The sequence below is a fragment of the Bidens hawaiensis genome, unplaced genomic scaffold, assembly GCF_021521415.1.
Source record: "Bidens hawaiensis isolate Kalapana, Puna unplaced genomic scaffold, B.hawaiensis_p1.1 tig00003469_1, whole genome shotgun sequence".
In the NCBI taxonomy this organism is placed as follows: Eukaryota; Viridiplantae; Streptophyta; class Magnoliopsida; order Asterales; family Asteraceae; genus Bidens; species Bidens hawaiensis.
The window spans coordinates 152,251-179,325 of record NW_027491193.1 but is presented as its reverse complement, the minus strand read 5'-3'; the positions used below and the strand labels follow the sequence as shown (position 1 = coordinate 179,325).

General features: G+C 37.9%; 1 protein-coding gene across 2 annotated transcripts; it reads right to left on the bottom strand.

Annotated features, from left to right (window-relative positions):
• Positions 1–8,559: 8,559 nt before the first annotated feature.
• On the bottom strand, positions 8,560–23,485 carry LOC143623434 (putative WRKY transcription factor 12). Of its 2 annotated transcripts, none has more exons than XM_077094344.1 (4): positions 23,053–23,485; positions 22,865–22,926; positions 21,944–22,108; positions 8,560–9,019 (listed from the first exon to the last, which is right to left on the bottom strand). In XM_077094344.1, exons 1-4 carry the CDS (start codon positions 23,320–23,322, stop codon positions 8,854–8,856), a joined length of 663 nt encoding a protein of 220 aa, XP_076950459.1. In that variant the 5' UTR covers positions 23,323–23,485; the 3' UTR covers positions 8,560–8,853. The 2 variants fall into 2 exon arrangements, with proteins under 2 accessions (XP_076950459.1, XP_076950460.1); XM_077094345.1 differs by having other exon boundaries at positions 8,560–9,016.
• Positions 23,486–27,075: the final 3,590 nt, after the last annotated feature.

Below are 27,075 nucleotides of genomic sequence, written 5' to 3'. Positions count from 1 at the left end.
ATGAGAACTGCGGAATAGACCGACAAGACGGTTAATGATCCACACATACAAATAAACAGCCAAGTCTACGTCCTCAACACATGGGATACTGCGCGACTAAAGTTCATAAACAGATTAAGACTCTAAGTTTGTACGAACACATGAACATCCCAAAACATTAAAATAAAAAGGGATTAGGTACGAGATTACTCACTTGATAAACGATGCGGTGTAAGATAAAGCAAGAACCAACTTTAAACAAGCACAAGTTATCCTATAAATAAGATTATTGTTTTAATGATTTGTTTTAAGTCTTGATTATAAGTTAGCATAATTAATAAGTAAATTATTATATATAATATATATTACCGGAAAAGCAGGGCAGAACAGAATAGAAGACGAAGGCAAAGAGAGAGGAGACGGCAGAGGAAGAACAACGGCAAGGAGCAAGAGAGAACAGGAGAGTTTAAGTGCTTTGTGTGTGTAGTGTTAGGAAATTAACATTATTATTTATAGGGAAACCCTAGGGAACACAATCCCTAGAAAAGGGGAAAAGATCTCCAAAAAGTAAAAGATTCCAAAAGCAAAAGATATCAAAAGATATGGCAGCTGCAGGGGGCAAAGGAAAAGCTGACAGGTAACAGTAATCAGGCATGGGCGGGTCAGATAAAGGTACTGGTCAAGCATGAAAAAGCAGATCTCAAAAGATAATGTCAGTCACTTTTTCAGTCAACCAATGGGGTTGGTGCGCATGCTGCGCCAAAAGTGGCTTTTCAGACATAAGATAGGTCAGGTCAACAGCACAGAAGATAAGACAACACAAAAATAAACGGCTGGATTAAACAGAAGAAAAGACTCAAGACATAGCGCGAGAAGCTTGAGCGCGAAGGCAGACACAGAAGGTCAAGAGTGTGCGAGCGCGAAGGCAGACAGAACCAACCTTAACGCGTCGCGGGAAGAACTACATTTCTAAGCGCGCCGCGGGAAGAACTTCAATTCTAAGCGCGTCGCGAGAAGAACTATATTCCTTAGCGCGTCGCGGGAAGAACGGTATCCATAGCGCGCCGCGGGAAGAACTAAAATCCTTAGCGCGCTGCGGGGACAGTTCGTCTCGCGTATCGCAGTAACAGGTGGTCTTCACGCAGGCTTCCTTGTAAGGAGTCTGGCGCGTGGAGCTGCGCAGACAACCTTAGGCGGGAAGGAACAAAGGACAGTTAGGGGTTCAAGGCTTAAGGGCGGGACGGCGACAAGAGGGAAAAGAAGGCGGAAAGAGAGAAGAAGAGGGACGGGACGGCGGAAAGAAAGAGAGAGAAAGAGGCGGGAAGGAAAATATATTATTATTATTAAAAGTAAAATATAAGTATAAATAAATATTAAATCATAAAAGAAAGAGATCGGATCAGAGAAACGGGTACCTGGGTCGGGTCGGATCGGGCAGATGTCACACATCGCGCCACACCTGGTTATATGACTCCGCTATGATGGGCCGGACCTAAGTTATGTCCGAGAAAGGGTAATCATGTGTATACTGATGGTAGCTAAGTAATCTAGAACGTTGCGGTGTTTGCTGAGCAGTTTCGAGTAGAACTTAAGTTTATAATTGTGATTTAGTTTTTAACTTAATTATTCCTAAGCCACGATGAGCCGTTACCTAAGTTATGTCTCGAGAGGTAAAAAAGTAAATAAAATATTTTTGTATCAGCATATTCACCAGCATGTGTTGCTAACGTATTTTCAAACTGTTTTACAGGTAACAAAGGATAGGCGCTTGAAGAATCGAAGTTACTAGGCGATTTGATGGTTCAGATCATTTTGTTAAAATGTTAAACTTGAATGGTGGTTTTGTATAAACAAGTAACCTTTTGTAAACATTAAATGGGTATTTTATAATCCCGTGTTTTGATAGGTAAATATTAATATTTTAATTCACGCTAATATTTCCGCATTTAACCCGTAACTCTAATTTATTTATAAAAACGGTACAAACTATTGGTCACACGTCCTGACCCAAGATGAGGGTGTGACAATTATTCTGTTTGATTATCACGTTTAGCATGTTAATTTCATTTGTACGTTAATTCTATCCTAAATTTAATTGTAAACCAACTTCCCACCAATGATTTTCCAACATCCATAAATTTTTCATACTTTAATATATATATTTTTAAATTGCATTATAAAAATGATCATTTTATTGCCTTTAATTTGGATATGGTATTACTATAGTTTTTTTTTCAATTAAAAAAAATTAACATGTTATGTATGGGTGTTCACAATTTGGTTTTAACGGTTTTTAAGTTAAACTGTGAGCCAAACTGTTTGTTCTATTTTTTTCATTGAAAACCAAAACTGAACCATTGAAAATTTAAATTGAATCGTTACTAATAGTTTGGTTTCACGCATTGAGATTCATTACTTTCCGGTCCGGTTTTATATGGTCGGTTTTCGGTTAAACCGTAAACCAAACCGTTTCCTATGCTTTGAACATTCAGAAACCAGTTGACTAAAAGTGACGATTGGTTTAATCGTTTTAAATGTTTCAAACGAATCTTGAACATCCATAATTGTTACATGATTACTAGGATTTTTGTTCCCCGTCACATGGTGCGGGTGCCCGTCTAGTATATTTAGAATAAGGATAAGATGAACAAAGAGTATACATGGTGTGTTAATCTGATATATATATATATATATATATATATATATATATATATATATATATATATATATATATATATATAACATTTAAAAGCTCTCTGATTGCTCTCTCTGTTTTCTTAAGTTATCAGATTACTTTATTTGTAAATGAATGATTTTCTTGCATCTGACCTGAATTCACGGGTATGACTCTCACCAAACCTAGGTGACCCTTAAACGAGTTATAACATCTCATTATATTAAAAATTAATTTCACCAAATATTTAATATGAAAATCCTATAAAATAGGGATATACTAAAAATTAATTTCCGATTTTTTTAAAAAAAAGATATTATTTATAATTAAGAAACAACTTTATAATTAAAAAAATAAGCGGGTTATAAGTCTCACCAAAATCAGATAGCTTTTAAATGATTATAAAATTTATTTATTTGTGAAACCCTTTCATTATCAAACCTTAAGTATATAATTAACTTGCTTATAATAAATAAAATTAAAATCCAAAAATGTATATAAATTTAGTAACGAAAAATATAAAACAACCCCCGCAATACGGGGATAAGAACTAGTTACTTTTATATATATAGGTTGCACAAGCTAGCACGATTTTCTTTAGTGAGAACACTCCGTGACTATGGAATTAAGCATAAAGGATTTGAAATTAAGGTATGAATGTGTTTTCATTAGCCAATGCATGTTTAATGTTTTATCAGATTCTTAGTGATATTGTTCATGGATAGATACAAGTATTGGCTGGAAAAACTAGCTCATATAAGCTTGAGGACGAGTGTTTCATATGGAATTTGGAATTACGGTTTCAACGCTCTTTACCATTTTATATATTATATGGCCATAGAAGAGTGAAGTTTAATATGAGCCATAGAAAATAACTAGGTTGAATCCTGGCCTTTGATATAATAGTTTTTAGCAGTTTTCATGGTGGTTACCTCCGGTTTCTAGGAACGACGTGGTTTCTAACGGTTACACACCCTCTCTACTATTTCAATTCTTGAATTCCGCTTCGATTAAAACCCTACCTCCATTGTCTGAAGCGAACTGAAAAGCACCTAAAATTCTCATACAAGTTTTCTCTCAGACGGAATAATAGTCAACCGCGGGCTGTCGGTGCTTCAACCTCAGGTAACAAGCCTGTTCGATTCTTCTATATAATATACAACCGTTTTTTGAGTTTCTTACTTTCCTGATTCTCACTTGTGGAATCATCAAATTCTCTTTTTCTTCAATTTTTTTGCATGAAAAGTTTAATAATTTAAGGTATTATTTTTATAATTTGTTGCTATTGACTAGAATTAGAAATTCGACTGATGGATTTGGTGATGGAAGAATAGACAGATCGTTTTACCTCCTCGAAGAAAGTTGCCTCAAGAGCTTTAAAAAGAAAAACCACAAATGCATTCATAGGTACATATTTTTATCATAATAACAATTTTATGTTTGTTCTTGATTTCATTGAATTGTTGCAGCAAGTTGAATGAGAGAATTCAAAATGCATAATTCCCTTTTCAATTATGATATCACATAACTGAAATTTCATTCGTTTACTATTAATATGCATCTATGAAGCAGAGCAATTTGATTAAGGGCAACATGGATTTTTGCATTCGAGTTACTGACAATGGAAGAGAGAGTTTCAAATGAAAAGCTATCATCCCTTTATAGTGCTTCAAATCAATAAGTATTTAATTTTATCTTAAACTGATTTTATGTTATTAAGTAGATGGTTTTCATATTCTCCCTTTACAATGCTTCAAATCACAATAATTGTCTTGAGGTACACCAATATACTTTTAAAGAATCATCCGATCTTGAACCAATTTTGTCATGTTTATATAATGCTAAGATTTTAATTTCATGGTCAGGAGCAAGCCACCCCAAAAAGCTGCAGGATGGATAAGGGTCAATTTTTTGTTTCATCAACGGGTAAAAAAAGGTTTATTTTTAGATCCAATTTAACCCGTTGTTAGGGTCCACTCTTTGATTCACTAATAGATCAAAAATGGTTTTTGTAATCTGGATGGTTTTGGTAGGTCTACCACGAAGCGACCCGGGACAGATTCTTCATATCCAGTCGCAAAACCAAATACAAGCTGGTATGTCGGCTCAATTTTCTGTCAGGATTTTTAGGTCCGATTGGCAATATGGATTTTTTCTCTTCTTTTTTTTTTTAAAATAGTTTTTGGTGGATATCGCAAATTAAAAGTTCTATGTTGCATCACTTGGCAGGTTTGTTTGTTGAATTCATGGTCAAGCAGTCAATTTTAAATATTTTTGGGTCCAAGTTTGACCAGAAAAAGTCAAATGCAATTGTGGTTGATTGTTGCAGGGGAGTAACACTGTCAGCACGTGTTATAGACATGCCTGTTGGCTGCGGTTTTTTGGATTAGGTAGAACACGGGTGGGATTGCAAGATTGAAGTAAACAGTTTGGTGTCTTGTCTTTTGGAGCAAATCTTCAAGGAAACGTTACCTAAAACTACTATGAAGGTATGACTCTCTATCACTTATACTACCTATAACAACACGGGTCTTAAAATATATAAATCGCAATTTAAACAGAATAGACAAGTAGGTGATCTCCTATCTAGAATTTAGGAAGATGATGTCATGTCTTTTCCTAACTGTCACGTGACGCTAGATATATAAAAAAAATTACATGGATAGCCCTTGTAGTGTGTTCGGTTTTGGCCCCTAAGAGAGTTTAGACTAAGAATTACATGGATAGTCTTTTTGTTATTGATAATAGTTTACAGTGTACCCGAATTAAAAACTTAGTTTTTTTTATTTAAAAAAATCATTTATTTATTTTTGGTAGAGTATCTAAGTGATGGAATATAAATTCATTTTTTTTCAATTAATTAATAATTAATGGCTGATAAACCAGCTTGAATGCCTTAAAGGATCTATGCTTATATGAAAATTTGGTGGAATGTTTATTGATTTGTAACTTATATGAAAGTTCTAATAATGAATACCACACATGGGACAATCTATTGGTTCAACTTCAAGTGGACATTTTATATTTAACTTAGATGCGGTATTTGTAATAAGAAAGAAAGTAGTAAGTAATTTGTAATATGTTATGCATTTATCATTAGAACATAAGTCCGTTACTTAGGTTGTAGTGAAGTTTGAATGGTTGCCCTATGCCAATTCTATCACAAGCATATGGCAGAGAACTATAAAGCACTAAATTAAAAAGAAATAGTAATAATGTAATTCATCTTGTGATATCCAAGGATTGAGGATTTGTGTTGATTACAATCTTTAAGAGTAAATATATGAAACATGAAATAAAATATATCTTTAATTTGTGTGCACGCGCGTTAGGTAAATGAAGTTGTGTTAAACCTAAAGGTAGTTAGGTTTTTAAACGCTAATCTATCTTTTTTTAATTACTTTTAAGTTTGAGTTTAGGAGACTTGATTCACTTTCTTACATTCCATGATATGCCTAAGGTGTAAGTTGCTATACAAATCTGTAATTTTCATTTGCTACATCTTTTATTCGAATAGTCAAGCTTTACAAATCAAACTCATTTTGATTATTTATAATAACAGTAACAATTATTATAATTACAATATACTATATTTTAAATTATTATTTACAGAATACTGGTGAAAGCATAGCTGAAGTACTTAAAGTTGTTGCTTGCTGACATGCACAAAAGGAAAGCTGAGATTGCATGCTAGGCCCGACACTCCAGTTGTTCCATTGCTCTAGCAGGTCTTCTCTTCTCCAACCATTATCACTGTACAACTCTTCAGTGCACAACTTGCTTCAACTATCCAACTCATTGAATCTTCAGGCGGGTTTTGTAGACTTGTGTACTTGAATTCATTAATTGGGATCAACTTGAAACTCATGACAAACATGTAAGATGGTCCAAACGAATAGTTAAAAGTCAAAATCAGAAAGTCAGATGGTCTGAATTGGGTTGTGATTATTTTAAACAACAAAGTAGTAGTTTGATGGGTTTGTAACTTTATATTTGGCCATAAATAATATGGCCGTAATTGGATAGATGAAGCTGACAGTGGCAAACTGTAATTAAGGAAAACAGATTTACTGGGTTTGTGTTGTTATTAGTGATATCTTCTTGATTCTTGTATATTATTTGTGTTTGAAGTTATTTAGTTATAATGTATAAATTTTCGTAGTTTATTTTTGTTATATGCAATAGATAAAGGAATAACACTTGGTATTGGTAGCATGTTGAAATAGTTTGGGTGAGTCTTGACCATGAAACGGGTGGCAAAATGGGCAAGTAGTGCACCACGTTGAAATAGTTACTTATGTCAGAACATACTTTTCTTTTTTGGTGTGTTCTTATTGTAGCATATAATGTTACTACTTACTACTTAGAATGAAAAAAAAAGAAAGAAAAAGAAATACTTATGTCATCATTATTATAATAATAATAATAATAATAATAATAATAATAATAATAATAATAATTATTATTATTATTATCAACTTTATTTGCATTAGACTGTTTGAAACCAAATTCGAATTAAAAAATCAGATTCGAAAGTTATTTGAATCCAAAATATAAATTATGCTTGAACTCGGGTTGATTGGTTAGAATCCGAAAATATAAACTATGTTCAAACTCTAGTTGATTGGTTGTTTATATGTTAAATTTGCTATGTAGTTACTTAAACGTAGAATCAAAGTTAGCGTCAATGTAACTTTTTTATTCAATGGATTTTTACGTGTTCGTCATGTTTAAAGATTCCCAAGTTGATGTTCCCATCCACCGGACGGGTAAAATACTAGTTATGCTAGCTGTCTTTTTCTCCCCTTTTTTCTGATTTCATAGAAAATTAGAAATACTTTGGAACATGCACACATGTATGTGAGAGTACAACCAGGATCAAATGAAAGCTGAATTTTCATAAAAATAGATTTATGTTTACTAAATTTGTAACTTTAATTGATTCACAGGTTTTATATGTGAAAATTCTTTTACTTGATCTTGATCTTAGAGGGAATGCCAATCGAGGTATTCTAACAAACAGAAATGATACGTGTTTCCATTGTAATGTAAGGGTTTAAAAGCAATAATCTATAATCATATATATAAATCAAATAGTATAGTAATTTTTATAGTTATCCAAATAAAAATAAAGTTTTATGTAATATAATAACTTATTAATAGTAATAATATAAGTACGGGTTTACAAAGATAGTGGGTTGAAAGAAAGACAACAATCAGTCAGGCTCATGACTCTGAGTCGATAGGCATGCACCTTATCCATCAAGTCAAGACAGCCTTTTAGTTTTCTTCATAACTATTATTTTATGTACACAATACCAGAAATTACTAAATTACAATGGAAAATTAACATATAATAAAAATTGCAAAGTTGTTCACTGAGTAGTTTTTAGCTAGCGAACTTGATTGTCATTTTAACTCAGATTTACTTCTCCCGCAACTTTTTAATCGTCATTAGTTAACATAACTTGTCTCGAGTTTGCTTCAACGCGAACAAATGCATCCCTTCGTTCTTCTCCTTCTGTCACATACTCAATTTGTAAACCGTTTGTGCCCACAAATTTCGTCATTATCACATAACTAGGGACCACGTATATTTTAAAAACAAGTCAAGATGCTCTAATGATTATGTAGAAACAGCTATTGCGCTTGCCTGACATTGCTCTTAAGTAGGTTTCGTTTACATGCCTTTGATTGGGTTTTTTTTTTTATTTCAATAGTTATTTTCCTTTTGTTTTTTTGTGCAATCTCTTTGATTCCTTTTCCATATTTTATTGAAATAAAGTTTTTACATATACTTTACTTGTTTATTGTTTATGGTCAAAAATACTATTTTTTTATGAAAAATAGTTTGTTTCAATATATAAAAGTATATTACTTGATAAACATGATAAGTGATAACCCATGTACAAACTTGTTTTTGAACGACATATATAATTCATTAAACCATACACACTAGCTAGTAAGCTGCTAGAGGCAAAAGATCACAATTTACAAAGGAGTTATGGCTTTAGGCTTTTAGGATATTAATTCCTGCAAGTCGATCAACCGATTAAGATTACCTAGTACACAAATAATAACTCAATCTTTAAACTAAAGAAGATGAAGATTGATGCATAAGTAACTTGTACACAAACACGCAGTACTTCAGGGATCAATATCGTGTTGACTGGAACTTAACACAAAGTTGAGCTTATGTATTAAAATGATGTAAAACATTCATGTTCTGATGAATTTGAGTCATCACAAGGAGTGTGGTTGTGCCGACCTTCATATGTTGTGATTACCATTCTACAGTCCTCGGATAATCTCTCTACCCTTTTCTTCACACGGCAATTACTGTGCGTGCAACGATAGTAGCTCCTGCTAGTTCATAACAAAAAGAACAAGCTTAATCAAGAATAATTACACTTGTGTAAGATAGCCTTGTATCTTAGCTTAATCTTGTTTAATTTTATATTCCTAGTAAATTTTGGACGAGTAAGTTGATATCTTGCATCCTGAAATAGTTTTCTCTTATACACATGAACGTATTGTTTTATGTAGTATAGTATATTTGTAATTTTGTGTCAAAACGACCAACGTATTTATATTTTTATGTGGGAAAGCCCTAACAGTTGGCATGGGACACTTATGTTGGTAATAAAGAACAAAATATAGAGAATCATAAAGAGAATTTATTGAAACAATCGGTGGGAATATGACACAGTCATATGCTATTGCTGAAATTACATATATAACACTAATCTGAACCAACGTATTTGAGAAAGGATATGGTTACTTACATAATTTTCTAAGCAAATCTAATATCATATTAATAATAGTAACAGTAGTAACAGTAACATAAAAAAGTAGTTTTTATACCTTATATATATATACCTAGATATATATTCTGAACAAAGATTCTCACTGGAAAGAGATCCATGTAGAATACCAAATTGGGAAAAACATGTAAAAGAACAAATAAATAAATGTTTTATTTTCATTCTTAAAAATTCTTAAAATAAAAGAATTAAAATAGTTGAACAGAAATATTTAATCATCTTCTTCTCAAATTTAAAAACAAATATGAACAAATTTAGGTTAGTTATGTATGAAAACTAAATATGTTTGACGTTTGTACATGTATAGATGACATTATGTGCACACAGCCTACACATTATAAGCAGTTAATTTGAAAAAAAAAGTAGAAGTTTGATGGTTTTTTATGGGAAAAACTTGAGCAAAAGTAGTAACCAAGATTTCTAATTATTTCACCAAGTCACTGAAGTTTTTTTTTTCCTATTAAACTCACGAAACTTATATAATTAGGCCAGGTTCAACTAAATAGTAACCAATATTTATATATTTTACATTTCTTTTATTTAACTATAAAAGAATAAAATTTAAAAAAGAATTAATTATTTAACTAATGAAAGTTTTGTGAATACACTTAAGAGTAAGCAGTGACTTAGAATAACAATTCGAAAGTTGGTTAATATATTTTGTACATTACTTTATTTTTATCTATATAACACACACACACACACGTATATATATATGCATTCAAAAAGTACGAATTTAAAACTTTAATTGATTTATGTTTGTTCCTCCTTACATATATGTGTATATAAATTTATTTTTTCTTCTAAAAGTTAATGTTACATATTTTCATGAAATTGCTATGTATAAATGTTTGCTTTGCAAGCTGATATACTACAAATCATTTTTGTTGCTTTCTTCAGCACGGTTAATGTTTGAATACAAAATATCAAGACAGTTATCATCCTTGTATATGGATATAAAGAAAATTAAAGTCACTTTTGTAGCAAACTTAAAAAGGAACAACCTTTAACTTGTAAAGGAAGTGAATAAAGATGTAATCATGATACTGTTATTGAAGCAAAAGAGGGTTAGATGAAGAACCTTTTTCATGTCCCAAAAAGTAACCTTTTTGTTTTTAATTCATACCAACATATAAAGGCATATCATTAGATCTTTATAAGTGAAGAAATCTTGGAATTGCCGCATTTATAAGTTGTACTGATCAACTAATATGATTTTGTTTGGACAGTGCAAATAAATAAAGGTTTAATGAGTATCTCAAAGAAAATTTTGATACCAATTAAAGCACCTAACTTTAGGTACAGACATTTGGATTTTTGAACCTACTATATGGGGCAGACTAAATATCACCTCCATAAAGTAAAACCTGATTAAACACCTAAAGGTGCTTAATTAGCATTCTGATTCTCATTGTGCATTCTAGCTTCTCGTAAGGTATTCAAGGAGTCGCGTTGTCGTTTAAGAAAAAAATAGGATCACTTCTTTATTTATGTTTCTTGTAAAAAATCCTCCATTTAAGACTGTGAATACATACTTAACCAAAGTAAATAAAGTATTATCCAAAATCACTAATTGATGGTTTGGGGTGTTGGTGATTTTATCAATATCATTTATGTATAATTGGATTGACATGTTTACCAAAGTAAATCATAATATACATCAAACAAGTAAGGAGATACAGAAGGCCTCTTGTTTGAGTTTTATTTTGAGACTAGGTATTAAGGAACCTCATTGGTTCTCAAGGGCAAAGCCTCTAGGCAATGAGAGTTCAAAGGGGGCAGGGCCCTTGGTAGAGGGGTCCAGGGGGTTGAGCCCTCACGATCAGCTGGAGCCTGTTTTCACCCTAAACCCGACCCAAAATAACTACTTTGAAGCACTTATCACCAGAGAAACTGAATACGGAGTCAAATTACGGTATGCGAATACAAACAACATATATTTAATCTTGAAACTCTCTTTTGAGTCGTATCCGATTAAGAATTGGAGTGTACCACCAAATTGTTTCAATTTGAAATAGGAACACGATTCTTAGAGAAATCCAGTGCAAAAGATCTACGATCACAACAGGGATTCTAAAACTAATTATTAAGTGTATATAAAGGACACCGACTGTATCAAGGCGAATTTGTTTTCTTAAGTCAATTTCGCTCTCATTTTTCAATTGGTTACACTTACTCCAGAATGACATTACAGACTAGTTATCAACAAGTCAAGATGTGATGATGTACACATGAACTTACTTGGTCATCAAGAACTTTTGGGAACTAAAATTGGTGTTGGTATATGATCTTAATTTTTTAGTAAAGTATATATAGGGAAATTAGTGACTAGTCACTAAGGATTAATGGTATCTCATATAAATGACGGTAAGAGCATCTACGTTACTTGTTTCATGTAACAATTAGTTGTGCTTGTGATGTCTATTGCTGACAAGTTGGAATGATTCAAGAAGGTGCAAGCCCAACTTCACTCGAGCAACTTGTACTGCGTGTTTGTGTGATTAATTTGTGATTGGAAAAGATTATAACATATTATCTGGCTTAGCCCAACAAAGTATGCTATTAATTTGTCATATTACTTCCGTAATCAGCACAAAGTTAGCTAAGAATAAAAAAGGAATGATATGTGTGTTGCACAAATATGCCTTATTTGGCTTTTATCTTTCTCATATTTGCAATAAGATAAAGACCATCATTCCTGTATGGCTAAACCGAAATTATTACTATTACTCTAACGAAGTATAGTTGGGAATACTAGCTAGTGTGGGCTAAATAAAAGCATCCAGTAACGAAATACATAACCAAGTACGTGCCTTAAAAACTAGATATACATCACTAGATGGAGTTTTCTTGACGTGGATGATGATAATAACATGTGGTATATACATATTGGACGGTTTATTAGTTAATTGTTATGATTAAACGAATCAACGTAGAGAACGGTCTACATTGCTTAACTCGCTTATTATACTTTGCTGGAGATAAATTCATATATAGACATGCAAGCACACATAAATATCGGTATTATAATGAAGAGGTAGGTCCCAGCAGAGCCCAGTTGGACCCGTAAGACTCACCTTGAAGAGGGACATCTGCGCAAAGACCAACTGGTTCCGCATGACCCACCATGCTCAGAGAGATGAAGACCTTACGCGCAGTATGCCAGCTATTCCCGCAGGAAAAGCCTCCCAATGGTGAAGTACCCCGCCTGTTCCCGCAGCTGCGGATACAAGCCATCAGGGAAGGCTACCCGCACTAATAGTAAGGCTACACGCACAAGGCACTAACTCTCAATAATTCAGTAATGTCACCTGAAGAAGGAATGAGCAAGGCGGGAATACTCCCGCCCAAATGAGCCAGTCCGTACGCTTCTGGAGGATCTTTTGTACTATACCTGCCAAGGTATGGACAAAATAGACAAGATCTGACCAAAGCAGCCCATCACAGGGTGACAGCTCACTGACAACAGTACGACGAGGAGCACGCTCTAGTACAAAATGTCACTATCAGCCGCTGCCTACTCACCAACCCTCATCGTGGCACGTACATAGCCTGCAGTTGGTGGAAAAGGAATAGTACACAGCCGGCCATGTCACTATCAGCCGCTGCCTACCCACCAACCACCAGCATGGCACGTGCGTAGCCCACAGTTGGTAGAAAAAGAATATTATACAGCTGGCTGTACCTGCTTGGAAACCTACCTTCGGCTATAAATACTCCAAAACCTTGGAACGGTATGATTATCTTATATCTTATACCATCACATATCTTATCTTCTCTAGCTATTTCTCTTAATATACACTTATATTCAGAGCAATCTAGTCTGATTCTCACGCCGGAGGGTGGTCACAAGGAGGTACCCCCCCTTCTCAGTGACGAGCTCACGGTGTCTGTTTTGCAGATCATCAGAAGAATAACCATCTTTGCCGGACCTAACCCTCGTGGGAAACATCTACTTAACCCCAAGATTATCCGTAATCTGTCGGGGTCACTTAGTGTTTCTTCATTGGCGCCATCCGTGCATAAAAGCTAGAACTAATTTTCTCAGTTTTTTCAAAACCTCTGGAAAGATGGTTAAGGTTACTCCGGTGCCAAGGCCAACGAGTGACCAAGAAACTCCGGTAACCACAACCCCAGCTACTGGGGGGAACACCGGCGAGTACACAATTTTTACGAACACTACCCCGGTTACCCAAGCCGGGGCAAGTGCAGTAAATAATCCTCCCCTGGGATTCACCGATACCCAGTTGGAGAGACAACAGACGAGGCTCCCCCGCCAAACACTTGATCAAGTTAAAGCGTGGGCGGAAGCACGTCAGAAGGAATTCCAAGCTGAGTTGGATGAACGCTTACGTTCACTCCAACAGGCTGACGAATTCGGAAGCACTCGACAACAGCTCAACATGAGTAATGAGTGCGAGTATGATAAAGATTGGGAAGAATCTGACAGTGACGCAAACCCGCGCCATAGGGCGAAAGGGAAGCGTAAACAAGCAGGTTTCCATAGAAGAAATTTTGGAGAAACCTTTAAACCAAAAAACGCGGGTGGAACCCACGTGACTTCTCTAAAACCTTCAGACCAACGGTTGCAAATGCGGGAACGTCCAAATTTTCAAGGGACATTGCGGAAGCAATTGCCCCGAAAAGTGCCAAACAAATGTCCAACATAGGCACATATGATGGTATATCTGACCTAGACGATCATTTGAACAGATTCATAGCGGGGGCAACCGTCAGCAATTGGACGGAACCCACGTGGTGTTACATGTTCCAAATGACGCTTGTTGGGGCAGCCAGAGCGTGGTTTGACCGTCTACCGGTCCACCACATCTACGATTGGGCAGACTTCCAGCAGAAGTTCAGCCAACACTTCAGTCAACAAAGAAAGTATACCGAAGAGCAATGGACGATCCTCAACTGCATCCGAGAGGAAGATGAATCTTTGCTAGACTTCATCACTCGCTTCAACTCAAAGAAGCCGAGTCTGGGCACCATAAGCGAAGATCTTGTTCGCGCAGCTTTCATCCAAGGCGCCGAATACCCAGAGCTTATCCGCACATTGACGGGTAAAGACGGCATGCCATCCACATGGGATGCCATCATGATAGCAGCTAAACGCTTCGCGGAAACGGAAAAGCATCTGGGTAGAGATCTTCCCCAGAGCACAAACCTCTACACTCAAAAAACAAGAGAAAACAACGTCCTTACCGCCCGACAAAACAAAAAGAGGAAGCTTGGTATTTGGCAGTCAAGGGTAAACTTTGGCACCTCATCCGGCTCGCACCCTCGGTTAGGCGGAAAGGATAACATGCAGTCGTCGAACCGGAACTCCAGATGGACGCCACTCACCAAAAGCGTCACCGAGATATTTGCCACCGAGAGGCTCCCATGGCCAGAGGCTCCAATAATCCGACAGCATCCAAACGCTGATCAAAGCAAATCCTGTGACTTCCACAGGACAAAAGATCACACCACGGAGGAATGCGTAGCCTTGAAGGACGTCGTCGAAGCATTCGTCAGAAATGGGAAACTCACTCACCTCGTGGCGTAATGGACACTAAGCAGGCTAATGCGTGTAGAACCCCAGTTGGGGAAAACACGGATGAAACTGCAGCTTCAATGTTGGAGACTACATACTGCGTAAACAACGAGATTCCAAACCAGGTGCATATCGGCTCGAAAGGCTCGATGACACCCCCATCCCAAGAACATGGAAGGGAACTCAATTACACAGGCTGCATGTAGATCAATTCCAAACTTGTAAAGAAAAGGCCTAGAGCCACTTCTAATGGAAATGATTCTCCAAAGCACATTGACGCTGATGGTCTTACATTTATACTTATGAACTTTCCAGACTGATATGCCGGTATTCACCGCATAAATATGGAAAGAAGTAAGTCGTTGCGTGTGGAAGGCGGCAAAACCCGCATAAACACAAAAAACGGTAAAAATTTCTAAGGAAAAGATGAGGAAAACCTTCACGCAGGTCAGTTATAGGTGAAGTTTGGTCATCCCACTAAATGAAAGTGACGGTCCTACCCACACAATCATGATAGAGGAAACTGAACACTAACCTATTGACAACCAAGCGTCGAAAGGTTAACTTATTCAAAACACTTAGAAAATTTCTAAAAAGATGAGGAAAACCTTCACGCAGGTCAGTTATAGGTGAAGTTTGGTCATCCCACTAAATGAAAGTGACGGTCCTACCCGCACAATCATGATAGAGGAAACTGAACACTAACCTATTGACAACCACGCGTCGAAAGGTTAACTTATTCAAAACACTTGGAAAATTGCTAAGTTAAACTAAAGTATGCATGAGCGAATCATATATTGTTTATGAGGCAAAACAAGTGCCAAATTAAACTATAATATGCATGAGCAGGTCATACAACGTTTATAAAGCAAGCCATTAAGTGAAAGTGACGGTCCTACCCGCACAAACATTTATATTTCACAAAAAATTCAAACATTACAAGAATGACCAGGTATCTACCCGCCTACAGAAATGTAAATCTATCCTAACGGTGGGAAGGGATCTCAAGGTTCAAACTTCAGGACCACTCCCTCCAAACCCACTTGAACCCGCACCATCAGTTGGCTGTGGCGGTTCAAGGAAAGCCTTGAGAATAGTTAGCCCATCATCAGCAGCAGCAATTTCGTTTACCTTCTCCACCACCGGATGCGTGAAGGCAGCATACTGGTTCACTGCTTGGTCGTAAGCAGCTTCAGTGTCCACGTCATAAAGAGGGAAGTTGGAAGGCGGGATGCCCTTCTCAACAAACCCCAGACCAAGCAGGAAACCAGCCTTTTCCCCATCCTCATGGGAAGCATTGAGAGCTGCGCTCATGGCATCGTCATAAGATGTGTTCGTGAAGATCCGATACACAACCTACAAAAAAAAATATATGTATCAAAAACTTTTCTAAGTATAAAGAAAAGCGTAAAGATATTATGAAGCTACGCATACCTGCGACAACGCTTCTCGTAGAAGCCATTCCTTGGTGATCAGAGCTTCCTGGAGGGCAGCTTGAGCTTGGTCACGGGCGCGTTCGGCTTCATTTTTGTTAAGGTTGGCAAGCAACACTTTCTTAGCAGCAGCCTCTTCAACGCCCTTCAGCTTACGCTCAGTGCGGTCAAGCATACCCTTCTGGTCCAGGAGCTCTTGGAGTTTCTTGGCATCTTCTAAAGCCAAAGCATCATGAGCCTGCTGAAGTCTCTCTAGTTTGGCTTTAAGCTCCTCATTCTCGGCGCGCAGAGGCTCAGCAACAGCTTCAGCCTTGGTGGCCCTTTCGGTTGTGTTCCGTGCAGTCTCCTTAGCCAACCTAAGCTGTTCGTTAACAGCTTGGGTAGCCTTGGAACGGGCCTCGAGCCGGGCCTGAACTTCAGCCTCGAGGGCCTTGAAGGCCTTTTCCTTCTCCGCAGCAATGGCGGCAAGTCTCATGTTCTCCTCCCGGATAGCCCGCGCCTGAGCCACTTCCTAGCTACGCGCCGCCTTTAACTTGTCGTTTTCACGACAAGGCAACTCGACGCGCGGCTGCATCCGGGCAAGGAGAATCCGAAGCTCATTCGTCAGCCTACCCTCCTGGTAGCTAGACATGGCTTCCCCAACGTACCACTTGGGGCTGCGTGACGCGCCCACTCGACGCAGTCCACAGCCGTTCTTAGGGTTGTTCCTCGGCGGATGTTCCACCGTGGAACATACACCTCATTGGAATCCGAAACTGTAAAAACAAAAAACAGTTAGGAAAAGATGATATATAAAAAAAATGCCAAAATAACCCTACGCACCTGTAGGGTCGACATCAGGCCGGTAGCCGCCAAACCCATCACCCGAACCTAAGGGATATCCATCCAAGATGTCAGGCAGATGGGAAGGAGGCAGAGATTGGCTAGAAGCCCCAACCCTGAACATACCTGATGAACCGGCCGGGGACGAGGTAGTCGCCGGTGCCGGAGGCACGGTTGAAGCCGCCGCGGTAGAGACCATCGGAGGTGAACTCACTGGAGGTGAACTCACAACCGTGACCACCGCTGCGGAGGAGCCCGCAGAAAAAATCACCGCCGGCTCAGTGAAGGATGCAGTGAAGATGGCACTGACAGCCGGCGGAGATGACGTCACAATTGGAACAGTTGCCTCAACGGGATGAGCAACTTAACCAACACTGCAAACAGGCGCAGCTGCCTGGGTCATCGCCTCGGGTAGGTTGACCAAACCTACTGTCGTGGGTCCAGAACTGCTCCTTCCCGCACCACTTTGGAATGCGGTTGCATCCACGCCTGCATGAAGACGATATTAAAAACAATGGCGGAAAAAATTGCGGGTAAGATAAATAAAAAGTATACTTACGGGTTTTCTTAATCTTGAAGGTTCTGACGGGCGGGGACGAACCCGATGGAACTGGCCTCTTCATGCCAGTCACCGTCGTAACGCTTGGCTGCTCGGAGGTGACAGCTGTCCCAACCCCCGTGACAATGGTCTCACCAGGGTTCCCCGCCACCTCCTCACTTTCGGTCTCCGAATCGGACCGATTTCCCTGATCGGCGGTGGAGGCAACCTTCGCCTTGCCCTTCACGCCGGCAGCTTTCTTCTTCCTCACGAAGAAAGGCCCATCTGCGGATCCCTCATCAGAAGATGATAAAATTAGGGAAACTCCAGCAGAGGTTTGAGCATGAACAGGGCGAGGGTTAAAGAATCCCTTACCTGGCCTCGTGGCGCTCAAAATCTCGTGGCCCGGCGGGTAGACCTCCACGAACCTATCCGCCGTTTGCTCCAAAATGGGCAACTCGTTCTCATCAAGAGCACGAGTACCCAGCCGAGCGGGACCACCGCTCTCACGCGGTTGCAGAAGCGACTGCAAGTTGTTCCCCTCTGAAAATAAACAGAAAAACAGTTAGAAGAAAAACCCTAAATCAGCAAAAAGAGATGGAGCATACCATAGGGAATAGAATTCGAACCGTATTCAAGGATGATAGGTACTTGCGGCGTCCCAGAACCGGCATCCTTCCATACCCGGCTCATCCCGAGCATCACCATCCCAGACTCCGCAAAGCGGTAAACCGGAGTCTAGATCCGGGAGATCTTGGTAAACCATTCAGTCTCCTGGTAGTTGGAGGCGTGAAGGTTGGGGAGTGCTCTCCCGTTATTGAACGCCATCGCTATGGGGACGACACGGGCAGAGATATAGAAGAACTCCTGCTTCCAAGACCGAAGACTGCGCTCGGTAGCACAGATCTTCAAACCCTTGATCCGAGTGATCAAGGTGTACCAGCCCTGGATGCACCTCCAGGAATAGAAGGTCATCAGGCGGTCGATGCGGGGCTCAACGCCCAGAATGTGGCACACCCATTCAAAGTGGCAAACTTTTGCGATCGCCATCGGGTGCACCTCCGTTAAGTGTACACCGTGTTTCTCCAAAACACGGTACACAAACTTTGTCAATGGGAACCTGAGATTCCCATAGATGAAGAATGCAGCATACACCCCTATCTTGCCCTTGGGGGCATCATACACCGTCTGGTGAGGCTCAGGAAACTCAGGCTCGAAAGGCTCGAGCATGAACTTCTTGGCGATGTACTGATAAAGGTCGACGGAAAGAGCACACTGGCACTCGCCAGCAGTACTCTTATCGTCCTTGTCAGATGCGGACATCGGGTTCTCAGGGTATACGTCGGACTCTTCGGCAGTAACCTCAGGATCATGAGTAGAAGACATGTTGAGGATGGAAAGAAGAACGATTTCAGGAGAATGCTCGACAAAAGTTAGAGTATTCGCCGGAAATCGCTTAGAAGAAGAAGTGAAAGTGTGATTTGAGATGCATCATCTTCCCTCTTTGTATACCCATCGCAATGAATGCGATGAATTAATGCGGGGGAGAGGGAAAAGCGCAGGCGCAATGAGACGATGACACGTGGAAAGCAAGCTGGCAACAGCTGTCGACAGGACGCGTGCCGTAAAACTCGCGCCCACGCGCCTGAAAAAGCGTCTGGAATGACCATATACTGTCACGTCGCCATAACTTCCTGCACGTCCTGAAACTGTCAGAAGAAACCGTCGGACGACGCTAACGTCCCTTCAACAGTTTGGACTGTTCTTATCATTTCACCAACTCTTCGAATTTCAAAAAGATTCAAAGATTCAAAAATAAGAGGGAATATACCCCCTTACCTTGGTAACCAAGAAACCGTAAGACAAGTGCGGGTACAGTGTCAAGGCGAAACCCTTCACATACTTAGCACCTGCAGGGAATTGAAGCCAAGAATACCTTGGTAACCAAGAAACCGTAAGACAAGTGCGGGTACAGTGTCAAGGCGAAACCCTTCACATACTTAGCACCTGCAGGGAATTGAAGCCAAGAATACCTTGGTAACCAAGAAACCGTAAGACAAGTGCGGGTACAGTGTCAAGGCGAAACCTTTCACATACTTAGCACCTGCAGGGAATTGAAGCCAAGAATACCTTGGAAGTCAAGTAACTATAAGACGAGTGCGGGTACAGTGTCAAGGCGAAACCCTTCACATACTTAGCACTTGCAGGGAATTAAAACCAAGAAGGATCTTCTGGGCCATGCTTGTGGAAAGGGAAATAACATCCCCGCATAGCGGGAACGTTGAGAACTAGATTGTTTGAAGCTCCAAGATGGAATTGGTTGTTTAACATAATTGATCACTATGTCTAAAACTACCAAAACCTCGTGGAGAATCTACACAAGTGAAACTCAACGCTCCTGACTTGCGAGGAGGTTACACACCTACCCGCATCATACCCAAAGATCAAGCAGAAAAGTCAGGAATTTCTGCACGTGACATTAGGAAAACCGCGGGAAGAATCCCCACGGAAAACCTTAAAACTAAAACCCCTTTTCAAAACCCTTTGCTTAAGTCCAAAAGTTCACCTCACTTATTAACAATTCATGAGAAGAACATTGGACTGGGGGGACTTGAAGAGGTAGGTCCCAGCAGAGCCCAGTTGGACCCGCAAGACTCAACTTGAAGAGGGACGTCTGCGCAAAGACCAACTGGTTCCGCAGGACCCACCATGCTCAGAGAGATGAAGACCTTACGCGCAGTACGCCAGCTATTCCTGTAGGAAAAGCCTCCCAATGGTGAAGTACCCCGCCTGTTCCCGCAGCTGCGGATACAAGCCATCAGGGAAGGCTACCCGCACTAATAGTAAGGCTACACGCACAAGGCACTAACTCTCAATAATTCAGTAATGTCACCTGAAGAAGGAATGAGCAAGGCGGGAATACTCCCGCCCAAATGAGCCAGTCCGTACGAATCTGGAGGATCTTTTGTACTATACCTGCCAAGGTATGGACAAAATAGACAAGATCTGACCAAAGCAGCCCATCACAGGGTGACAGCTCACTGACAACAGTACGACGAGGAGCACGCTCTAGTACAAAATGTCACTATCAGCCGCTGCCTACTCACCAACCCTCATCGTGGCACGTACATAGCCTGCAGTTGGTGGAAAAGGAATAGTACACAGCCGGCCATGTCATTATCAGCCGCTGCCTACCCACCAACCACCAGCATGGCACGTGCGTAGCCCACAGTTGGTAGAAAAAGAATATTATACAGCTAGCTGTACCTGCTTGGAAACATACCTTCGGCTATAAATACTCCAACACCTTGGAACGGTATGATTATCTTATATTTTATACCATCACATATCTATCTTCTCTAGTTATTTCTCTTAATATACACTTATATTCAGAGCAATCTAGTCTGATTCTCACGCCGGAGGGTGGTCACAAGGAGGTACCCCCCCCCCTTCTCAGTGACGAGCTCACGGTGTCTGTTTTGCAGATCATCAGAAGAATAACCATCTTTGCCGGACCTAACCCTCGTGGGAAACATCTACTTAACCCCAAGATTATCCGTAATCTGTCGGGGTCACTTAGTGTTTCTTCATATAATTTGCTACATTTCAAGATTTGCCTCAAAATCTCAAATTATACTTAGCCGCAGGCCATTAGACCCTTATCATGTGGAGTATAAAAAAACATATACTTATGTAAAAAAAGTCAAGTCTTCCATATGATTACACATCGTAATGGCTGATATAGTTCTGTATGTCAGTTTGTTTTTAATATTCTTTTTACTGTTTGTGTTTGTACTATCATACAGTGAATGAGAGAACATGAAACTTGGCCTTGAAATGATGCCATCATTAACTAGCTATCACTTTGGTCTATGTACGTTTGTTTGTTTCATACATGTAAAAGGACAACTATAACCTTGGTTCCCTGTTTATTGTTACTCATTAGCTAGGTATTATAGTTACCTTTATATAATCACTTTGTTAATTTTGTTACAATATTGTAATTTTATAGAGTTCTAGTGAATTAGACATATTTACTTTGTGGAAATCATGTTGATCTAATCAATTATCTTAATGTAAATTATTAGGGTAAGAAAATTACAAAAGTAGGATGGAGATGAAGTTAATAAGTACCTGGGATGAAGGCTATTTTTGACAACTTTCTGACCATATTTCCTCCATTTGTAACCATCATCAAGAACATCAACATCACTCCTTGTCTGAAAGCAGAATCTTGGTTCTCTTAGCTTTCTTCTCATTTTCATCCTCCCCTTTTCAGGGTTTGATGAGCTCCTCCACCTTCCATTGAAAATAATAATAATAATAATAATAATAATAATAATAATAATAATAATAATAATAATAATAATAATAATAGAAAGTTAACATGTTGGTGACATGATTCATGAGTATACAGTTGGATTTATGTTATCATTAGGTCTCAAGATTCCTGTTCTTCCCCATATCATATACTGACAATAACAAAGAGATTGAGAGATGCTTTAAAGTTTGCTTTATGTAGAAATCTCTTCCAAAATATATATAGCTAGATCTTGTTAGAATCTGACTGGGGAAGCACAAACAGAAGCTTCTCTCTCTACCATCATACCTCTTTCTCTCTCACACACACAAACACCTAGTAGAGTTAAAAACAAAAACTTCTGTCTCTGATAATTCCCTTAAACTAAATTATTGATCTAAATACACAAGTTCTAAGTGTTCATATGATTTTGAAACTCACACTACTGTTGAATAATATTAAACAAGTATTAGCTTTTTTCGTAATTGGATGCTTTTGATTAAGAACCCTAACATGGAATGGAATGAGTAGCAGTTTCTTGAAACCTTTTCTTGCTCAGGTTAAACCCTAATTATGAAATCATGAAACCGCTTACTAAAGCCGTGTTGTAAAAATCGTTCTAGGCGGCGAGTACTCGAGGACGGGAAATTCCTAAGTACTCCCCGATTAGAAAGAGTACTCGCAACTCCCCGGCCGACCGACTGCAATCATGATTAAAAGTAAGAAAAGTAAACAATATTAGGTAAGATCAAAACCATGAACTGTGATCATCTGAGCATTTTTCTTCACTAACAGCTTTTGGATCCATGTTTGCAACCTATATTAAACAAAGATCAGTTTATCTTAATTTGTGCATATATATATAGTTGACAATATTGACCAAGAACATGCAAGATATTATAAATTACAAGAAGGGGATCATGATATGATGATGGGAATCTACCTGTTCTTTTTGCCAAGAATCTCTATGACCGGCGGATGTTTCGGTGGTGAAACCGGCAGAGGTGGCGGCTGTGGTGGTGGTGTGGATACCCGGTTGAGATAGATGATCAGGAAGAGAAAGAGTTGGAGGTAAAAACCTCAAGAACTGGCTATGATGGTGATTATGATGATCTTGATAATGGGAGAAGTTGCCCATATGATCATGGATGGGGTTTGAAAAGGAAGAAACTTGAATATCAAAGTTGGCTAACCCTCTTTCAGATCCGTCCATAATTCTTGATTTCCAAAAATTGTACTACTTTTTCCTGTTGTTCTACTACTATACCACTACGAACATATAATATGAACTTGTTTTCCTTATTTGTTAGTGGGGTTTGTATTTGTAGTGCATGTGTCCGTACAAGTGTTTGTGAATGTGTGTGTGTGTGTGTGTGTGTGTGTGTGTGTTGGGGGGTGGGGTGGGGTGGGGGGGGGGGTGAAGGCCGGGTTAGTGCTATATTTCTAGTTGTCTACATGTACATATGGGGCTTGGGCCATTGGGAAACAGTCAACATGTAAACACTAGATGGAATGTTTGGAAAAGAGATTATTATTATTATTATTATTATTATTATTATTATTATTATTATTATTCCTTTCTTCAATTCTCATCTTCTTTTGCTTTGTGTCAACATACATGTGTTTTCATTTTGACTTCTTCTAACCAAAAATATTCAAACTTAAATGGAGTATTACTTTTTTTATGGAGTCAGATGGACTATCTTGTCGGAGGCAATTGCAATTGGTATTGTGTTTTTTAACAAAATATCTTGCCAATACTAGTATATGTATATATAAGTGATGCAACTTTATTATTGGTGTTCTAGTACGAGTTCTGTATTTAAAAACATTGTTGAGCTAAACATGTCATGAAATATAATTAGATATATATATATATAGTAGTAAGATACTAATATCATTGGTATAAAGGTAGGATACCAAAAAGACCCAAATACCCTTAAGTATCACCCCGCGAGTCAGTAGGAAGCTTCCTATGATTCACCCGCGGGACATATGGATCACCCGCATAACTTGTATAAGGAGCAACAACCTTATGTCGTACGCAGAACCATCCAAGCCCTCACATGTCATCCGCATGATGAAACATTCATCCGCTAAAAGGATCCAGAAGCAATATCATCAGGACAGCTGTAATTAACCAATTATCTTCTAGAAAGATTCTCACGATTGTTACTTGGAGAATACGTGACCCATTAACCAATAAAGGGAGAACACCTGGCCAGGTTGTTATAACCGTGCACATGGCCAAGGATTGATCCGTCCTATTGTAAAATAACACGTGTCTAGGTTGTTATACCCATGCACATGCAACATATAGCTCAACCTATCACATGGAGACACGTGTCCAGACGGTTACGGGGGCATCTTCTAGAAAGGGACAGGTGGCCCAATCATATTCCCACATCCTTCGGCTATAACTACCCTCTCAATCCTTATGAGGTATTCATTCACTCCCCACTATCTACTCTCAATATTCAAGTACTTTCTCTACATCAGAACTGTACTTATTTTCATGCTGAAGGGTGGTTACGGGAAGACCCCCCTCTTGTCCTTCCCGTAACGAGCTCACGGTGTCTGTTTTGCAGGTTCCGGTCACTGGACTTTGAGAAGTTGTGCTCATATCGTAGTTGGTTGTTATCTGTATCCTACCATGTGGACTCATTGGATCTAGGAGGTGTCAAGGGGAGTAGATCCTTGTTTATTCAATTGGTATGGGTAGGCATTGACCATCTTGATAGTTATATATAATTTAGGTGTGTTGGTTTTATTAACCCTGACTATCTTTTGGATGTTGTCGATCCTAACTAACGAATTAACTAATAACGATCCCAACTTTGTAATCTTGGATCGGAACTTTTGAAACCCTTTTCTAGTAAAGCCTCAATTATTGAAGTCGTCGGAATTCTAGAACTATTGTCGGAATTGGTTGGTGTTGCTTGAGTGGTGGGGGTTGGTTGGTGGTGAGTAAATTGGTGGGGGTGGCGATGCTTGGATTGAGTATTCCGGAAAAAAAATGTGATTTTTTCGGCCAAACTTTTTTACAACGACTTGCAAGTCAGCAGCCAATTCATCATTTTAAACCGACAGCAACCAAAATATAATATTTGTTATTAATAAAAATCAATACACCTAAATTTTTATTTACTCTTGTGGATTAAAAATCTTACATGTATATAATTAAACAAATAAAAATTTACAAATGTATAACTTATATATATCTATAATATATACAAACGAAACCACAAAAATCCTACGTGTCGCGATGTGGTCGCTCCCCCTTTTTATGGAGTCACCAGATTTGCTTGATTTTTAAATGTATGCTTCTCATTCATTTGACCCGAATTTAAGGGTATGAGTATCATCAAACCCAGATATTTCTTAAACGTGTTATAACATTTCATTAAATTAAAAACTAATCTCACCAAATCTTTGCTTTAAAAATCCTATAAAGTTGGGATATATTAAAAATTAATATATGATTTATTTAAAAAAAGATATATATTATTTATAATTAAAAAAAATTATAGTACACAAATAAATGGGTATAGGGTCTCATCAAACTCATATAACTTTTAAACCGGTTTATAGCATCTCATTTATTTGTGAAACAATTTATCATCAAACCATAAGTATATTATTAACTTTCATACAATAAAAAAAATATAAATTCAAAAAATAAATATATATTAGAAACAAATAATAAAAAACAAACCTCGTAATACGGGGGATAAAAACTAGTGTGTGTGTGTATATATATATGATTAAGATCATTTGAGAACCATTTTAAATTGAGAACTTTGAAAACCATTTTGCAACACAAAAAAACTCTTTTTAAAAAAATAAAAAAATTATAAAAAAAACGTGAAAATAAAAAAAGTAAAAAAAACCAAAAAAAATTATTTTTCATCTCGGTTTCATAAAAAAATATCGGTTTAGCAAAATTATACACATATGTATAATGCTTATTTTTTTTAATTTTATACATGTTATTCTTTATACACATATACACAATTAAGATAAATGAAAATGTACATATGTGTATATTATGTAAATCGAAATTAAATACAAATATACATATGTGTATAATTAGTTTTTTTTATAAAACCGAGATGAAAAATTAAAACTTTTGTTTTTTTTTTACTTTTTTCGTTTTATAATACTTTTTAAATATTTTTTAAAAGGTTCTTTTTGTGGTTTAAAATGGTTCTCATAGTTTTCAATTTTAAAGAGTTCTCTTAGGATTCTCACTATATATATATATATATATATAATGATATCCTAGTTCAATCTAAAATAATAAACAACATAGCAACTTTTTTAAAGAACAGTAAATCGTGATAAATAGTGGTCGTTTTTCTGTTAGTTCAGTTAGAAGATTCCTTTTGCCACCCAACTCCAATCCTAACGTTCTACTTGTTGCATAAGAGTTGACAGACGAGTACAAGAAAAAAGTGATTCAGAATTATGGTTAATGCAAGCTAGAGGTTCTGAAGACGACTGAGAAACAGTACCAAGGTAAAGAAGTTAAGCTAAAAGAGATTGTGGGAGATGTCAAGGCTTTGGGTTTTTATGGTTCAAAATAGGTCTAAGAGTTTTAGTGGTAGTTAATTGGTATAAAATGATTTAATGTAGGGTTTTCTTTTCTAGAGTAGTGGTTGGTGCTCGATGGATGGGTACTGTTAGCTCGTCTTTGTTCTTGGCCTTTGTGGCAATGAAGTGAACCTTTCTAAAAAAAATTAAAAAAGAAGTAAAAAGGGTATTTAAATTCTTTACCTACAAGAATAACACAAGCATTTGGGTATAGCATTCGGTAATCGTCCTGGTGTTGATATTGAGGTTTTTAAGGAAGGGTTATGAGTGTCTAGCATATAAGATAAGATAAAGAAAAGAAGATTGAGATGGTTGAGCATGTGAAAAGAAGACTGAGTGACTGATAACTTTGCCCGTTAGAACGGGTAAAATT

Bases quoted from the DNA above. Each gene is read 5' to 3' on its own strand.
- LOC143623434 (XM_077094344.1), bottom strand. From the start codon at position 23,322: ATGGACGGATCTGAAAGAGGGTTAGCCAACTTTGATATTCAAGTTTCT. The intron at 22,927-23,052 runs GTAGATTCCCAT...TGTTTAATATAG, and splicing joins ATTCTTGGCAAAAAGAACAG to GTTGCAAACATGGATCCAAA. The intron at 9,020-21,943 runs GTACTTATTAAC...GTTATGAACTAG, and splicing joins AAAAATAGCCTTCATCCCAG to CAGGAGCTACTATCGTTGCA.